The following is a 5787-nucleotide window of genomic DNA, read 5'->3' on the forward strand; positions in this document are numbered from 1 at the left end:
AGGTTTTGACAGCGCTTCCCTCTAGTATGTGATACTCAGACATTTGTGTTTGACAGGAAACCGGTGAAACAAACATGCTACTGTTTCGTGTAAATATTTGAGCACTCACACAAGTACAGAAAATAACATCCCGGTGACTGGCAAGATGGTTTGGAGAGAGAGGCAAGCAGTGGGTATCTGTGGGTGATTCCTTCTCTTTAAGGTCAGACGGAAAGCAGAAACTGGAGGCCCTCCTGGAAGCCTACAGCTCAGCTAATCTGGAGTATGTGGCATTGTATAATCAACAAGAGGAGACCTCACCTCAACAGGGTAGAAGACCCCAAAAGACGTCCTCTGACCTCCAGACATGTGTCATGAACGGTATGTCTGTACGCAGTGGCATACAAGTCATCGCCCCCCCCCCCCGACACACACACACACACACACACGCACACACACACACACACGTGCACTAATCATAAGAAAATGACACCAGGAACTTTCACATGCTTCTTCACAGATGCATCAATGAAGACTTTGGCTGAGGGTGGCCTACCATACTACAAGCTCTAGGTTCCATCCCAGCATTACCTAAAACTGGATTGTGGAGGCACAGAGACCTGTAAATACAGCCCACTTCTGCAGGTTGGGTCAAGCTAGGTATGGTGGCTGATGCCTGTGAGCCTAGCACTGGAGGCTGTGATGGGTGGATCACAGGATCAAACCTGGGTGGCAAAGGAGACCCTGCTGCCTCAAAGACAAACGAGTATTATTCTGATTTTCCTACAGAATAAACCATTTACTATTGTAGAGAATTCTATGGGATAAACCTCCAGAGAGGTCCTGAGTTTGTCTCTTTGCTGATGTTGAGTGTTTGATGGTCCCTTGGTGCCCTGAACCATGTTTTTGACCTGGATGCTGTTAGTTTTTTACACTTGGCTGCCTTTCTGAAGACAGGAAGATCTAATGTCTATTGATGAGGTTGCCAAGAGGACTAAGACCCACTAGACGATGGTAAGGACCTGGCGTATCGTGGAACCTGTGGAGAGTGGAGCTTCACAGCTGATGGGACCGTCACCCACTTCCCTCTCTCCCCTTGATGGTGTAATTGAGGGAGCCAGGACTATGTGTGTTTTCTACTCCATCCATGTGACTGTACTACCATTCTGACAACAAGCCAGGGACTGGAAGGTGATAAGCACAAGGGTTGTGTCTGCATCAGAATCAACCACAACATGAGTCCAACACAATGTGTCTTTGTGGGCTCTGACCTTGATCAGATAAGTAGGAAGGGAGACTCAGGATCTGCATCTTATAAGAGGGACCAAAGCTGGGAATCTACGAGATAAGAACACAACGTGTAAGTTGTGGAACTTCTGAACTTGAGCCTGAGATGTGAAATCGCGAAGTGGGCTGGTGCCAACTTCTCGTTGCACAGCCTGTACCCTACAGACCTCCAATGGCCGACACTACCACCGCCACCCCTCCCAGACTTATGTACCAATACCATTCACCTTACTAACTGAACCAATCGCTTTCTCTGCTCTCGTGGTGGTGGTACTTAAGATTGTATGCAGCGAACTAGCACTCTTCCACTGAGCTGCACCCCCTGCCCTGACCCTGTCATTTTCAATATCTTGGATATTTCATGATCCCTCTCCCCTGCTCCCATGTTAGTTCCTTGTATTATGTAGCTGGTGGGTTCCCATCTGTAGAGCATCCTGGGTAAACTAACATAGCAGAAGTCTTTTCGAAGACACACCAGAGTGGTCAGATGTCAAGGTGGAAGATGAGGGCTCTGGTTTGTGTTAGGATATCCTATCCCAACACAGAGAGTTTTACCACACACGAACGATGCAAGCTGAGGTCAAACCTCCTGAGAAGGAGGCTTCAAGAAGCTGGAAGTCCAGTGATGGCAGCATAGCCTACTAGTGATCACTGTGTGGGAAGACAGAGGAAGGAGCTGGTGAAAGAGGCCACAGCCTCTGACAGGTGCACAGCAACCACGAAGATGGCTGCCTTGGGTCACCAGGCTCTGAGGCCTGAATGGGCAGAGCGGCCTATTTACTTCCGATACATGACCCCTAATGACGTGGGATCTGCAGGTATAAAATATAAAATAAAAATTATATTTATCTGTATAAAACTTAAAGGGAATACAGTTTTACGTCTAATCTCTCAGCACCACGCAGCAAGCACCAACAAAAGTCCAAAGGTAAAGGAGTTCCCAGGATCACTCAGGGCCGGAAATCAAGTCTCCAGAGATCCGTAGCCGATCACGTGACCCCCGCTCCTGCTTCCTGCTGGTGGGGCGGGCTGGCGGCGTCGCCCGGGGCAACAGCAATGGCGGCCACGGCGGCCGAGCGGCTCTTCTCACTGGAGCTGCTCGTGGACTGGGTGCGGCTGGACTCGCCATGCTTCGCGAGCCCCGCTGTGGCGTTTCGTCTGCTGGACTTCCCGCCGCTGCTCATCCTCCCGCCGGCCGCTCCTGACCCGGAGCCCCAGCGCGGCGCCATCACCTTCGGACGCGGCAAAGCCTGCTTACTGCGCCTGCGCCCCGCCGCCCTCCGTCGCCCACGCCTGCGCGCAGCCCTGCTGCAGCTACCGGCGGTCCCGACGCCTGCCCCACTCCTGTTGGGAGCTTGCGACATCCTGCTGGTCCCCTCGGTGGGTCAACGAGGTATATTCACCCTGCGCGGCCCGGAGGCCGAGCGCGTTGGGGAATTGGCGCTCTTCTACCGCTTGACCGACCTGGGACGCTTCCCCCCGGGGGCTCCACAACTGCGAAGCCCCCTGAGCCCTGCGTGTATCACGGGTTCCGAGGCCCTGGAGGTGTCAGAGCCACGAACCAAGGAGACCTCGAAGCCATGCACCAAAGACACCTCTGCCAGATGTCTACAGTGTGTCTCAAATGGACGCTTCTTGGAGGCCCCAGAGCCATGTGCTAAGGATACCGACAACTGGTCTGCAGGGGACTCAGACGCCTCAGCTGTCCAGAAGTCCTGGGAAGAAGCAATCTTACACAGTAAAGCTAGCTCTGGGGACATGGCTTCTGCCCCTTGTTCCCCTGCTCCCAGTGGGAGGACTGTCAGTCCTGTCAGTCTGGAGGTCACAGAACTGGACTTTGAAACCAACACATTTTGCCCTCCTCCTCTGTATTACACTCACCTGACTCAGGAAAAGGCTCCTTCTGCCAGGGTCGAAATCACAATTGAGCCTCAGAGAAACGAACCTGAGGATCTAGAAGATGCGTTTCCCGAAACAAAACCTGTAGGTCCTACCATAAGGCCAGTGAAACATACGAGAGCTGCAATTCAGGAGAGCCCTCCAGTGCTTCTAAATCTTCCACAGATGCAGGGTCCAGGAGAAGCTAACGAAGCTCCGTGCCCTCCTCAGACTGAACAAAGTACAGTCGGTGCAATAAGACAGCTGCCGCTGTTGAATGCTTTGTTGATGGAACTGTCCTTGCTGTGCAACCAGCCCGTGGCAAATCCCTCCCAGGTTCATCCCCATTTAGCCTGGTTGTACAGAGGCGAACACAAGGGACCAGACCCTTCCACCAAGTCCACATCTCGCTCAGAATCAAAGAGCAACAAGCTTTCTGCGCAAGAAAATGAAAAGTTGGTGAGTCCTCAGTCTACAAAGAACCCTAAAGGCAAACACTCAAAGATCAGTGGTAGCCCCCCACCGAAGGTGACAAAGGGGAGGCTGCTTTATGGCTTAACAAATACACTAAGACTGCGTTTACAGCAGACAAACCCCGGCATGCTGGTTGTACACGAAAAGAGAGAACAGTACAGGAGGTCACAGATACGAGCTGTGGGGCCAAAGTTCCGAATCCCGTCCTGGAAAGGGAAGGTGTCAAGCTTGGCAGCAGAAAGCCAGATGCCACCACAGCTGCCTGGTGACACGTTAACAGACTCTAATGGGAAAGTATCAAGCTGGGCAGTACAAAGCCAGCTGCCACCACAGCTGCCCAGGGATAGATCTTTAGACTCGTATGGGTCCTTTGCTGAAGGCAGTGACACTTCAATGCTAATCAGCTCAGGCTTTGACGAGTCGAGTAGAACTAGAGAAGCAAAGCAAAGCCATGCTATGAAAAAAGAAACGGTTGGCCAAAGTGAAAACAAAACTGTCACTTCACTGAGAGCACCTGTGAGCCCTGCAGTCTCTGTCATCCCAGAAAGATCTCCTCGATCAAATATTTTGAGAGGAAAATGGAAAAAGCAAGTCCAAAGCCCAGGACTTTCCCGACAGGATCCTGCTGTTGACAAAGCTGTAGGTGAGGGGATAGATGGTAAGCAAGTCAAAGCAGCAAGTGCTGCGGATACTAATGAAAATAGACCACCCAGTAGAAAAAGTTCCTGCGAGAGCACCTCAGAGCTACAGTGCTGGGATGGGTCCACCAGCCCTTGCTATTCTGAAGACTTCTGCACAACTGAGAATAATAGCAGAAGTCTGCCAGCTCCTGACAGCAGCACAGGGGCAGAGTATGCTCAAAAGGGTTCATGGGCGAGCAAGTCAAGTGAGGCAAGGCTGTCCACAAGGAAAAACAGCAGTGAGTCGAGTTCTGTGTTCACCCCTCCCTTTTCTGCTGGCTCACCAGTGTGTTCTCAAAAAAGATCTCGTGTACTGAAGACTCACGATAGTCTGGAGGAAGCATCCAGTCTCTCCACCAGTGATTTTTCATCACAGTGGACAAATGAAAAGGAAAACCAGGCAGATCCAGGTAGTTCAAAGATCAGGAGGAGACAGGACCGCTCCACTAAACTTAAAGTAGGAACTGGTCACAAGTCATCTGAGAAAAGCCACTCAGCAAGGACATCTCAAGTTAGTTCTTATGAACCATCAAATTTGTCTGAGCTAGAACTCAAGGCCATAGATGACATAGATAGTGCATCAACTGGCTTCCAAGAAGAGGAAGATGGCCTTGGTTCCCTTCGCATCTCCAGACAGTGCAGAGACATCTGCGAGTTAGTAATAAATAAACTTCCAGGATACACGGTGTGAAAGTACGCTACTTTCGAAAGCTAGTTCTATAGCTGCTGGGTGCTGATACTGAAGAGTTGTAATAACTCCCACATAACCTTAGTATGTATGTGGTAGTTCTTAAGAAATGTAAATAGGGGGCTGGGGATTTAGCTCAGTGGTAGAGCGCTTGCCTAGCAAGCGCAAGGCCCTGGGTTCGGTCCCCAGCTCCGGAAAAAGGAAAAGAAAAAAATGTAAATAGTTTGTGCTTGATGTTTAGTGCCTTACCCTTCAAGCTGATCATACTCTGAAGTCACTGTTAGGCCTAGGAGTGATTCCTTTGTAAAATGCTTAAGATTAAAGGTATATCTGTACACTCTCCCATCATATCTGTCTTGAAGTAAAGGTCATTCTAAAGTTAGCGTTTCACGCACCATTGTAAAAAGAAGGGCTTGATAATAAGCTCAGCACCAATTCCTAATGGGAATAAATGTTGTAACAGATGGATGTGTTAGAGCTTGAGATGCAGAAGTGTATTTGTGATCTACCCCTGCTGCTAAGAGCTTTTGGGTTACTTTCATAACATCCTGTTTTTTTTTATTATTTACTCTCCCTTTTACTTGTTGAACATTATTTGAGCTTATGCTTTTCAATAAGAGTCTGCCCTGTTTTACACACCAATATTACCTTAGCTTTTATGAAGTTGTTGAACAAATGCCTTAGCATTTAAAATGCCTACCATAGGCTGCAGTGCTAACACTAACAAGAAGCATGGAAACCCCCAATGGAGACACCTTGGGGTAATGCTTTACTTCAGCTGCATATAAACACCCTTCAAGT

General features: G+C 49.6%; 1 protein-coding gene across 1 annotated transcript; it reads left to right on the forward strand.

The window, feature by feature from the left end:
* Positions 1-2312: 2312 nt before the first annotated feature.
* Positions 2313-5105, forward strand: Map10 (microtubule-associated protein 10). Its single transcript, NM_001277391.1, has one exon. It carries the CDS (start codon positions 2323-2325, stop codon positions 4987-4989), a length of 2667 nt encoding a protein of 888 aa, NP_001264320.1. The 5' UTR covers positions 2313-2322; the 3' UTR covers positions 4990-5105.
* Positions 5106-5787: the final 682 nt, after the last annotated feature.

This window comes from Rattus norvegicus, chromosome 19 (genome assembly GCF_036323735.1).
Source record: "Rattus norvegicus strain BN/NHsdMcwi chromosome 19, GRCr8, whole genome shotgun sequence".
Classification (NCBI taxonomy): domain Eukaryota; kingdom Metazoa; phylum Chordata; class Mammalia; order Rodentia; family Muridae; genus Rattus; species Rattus norvegicus.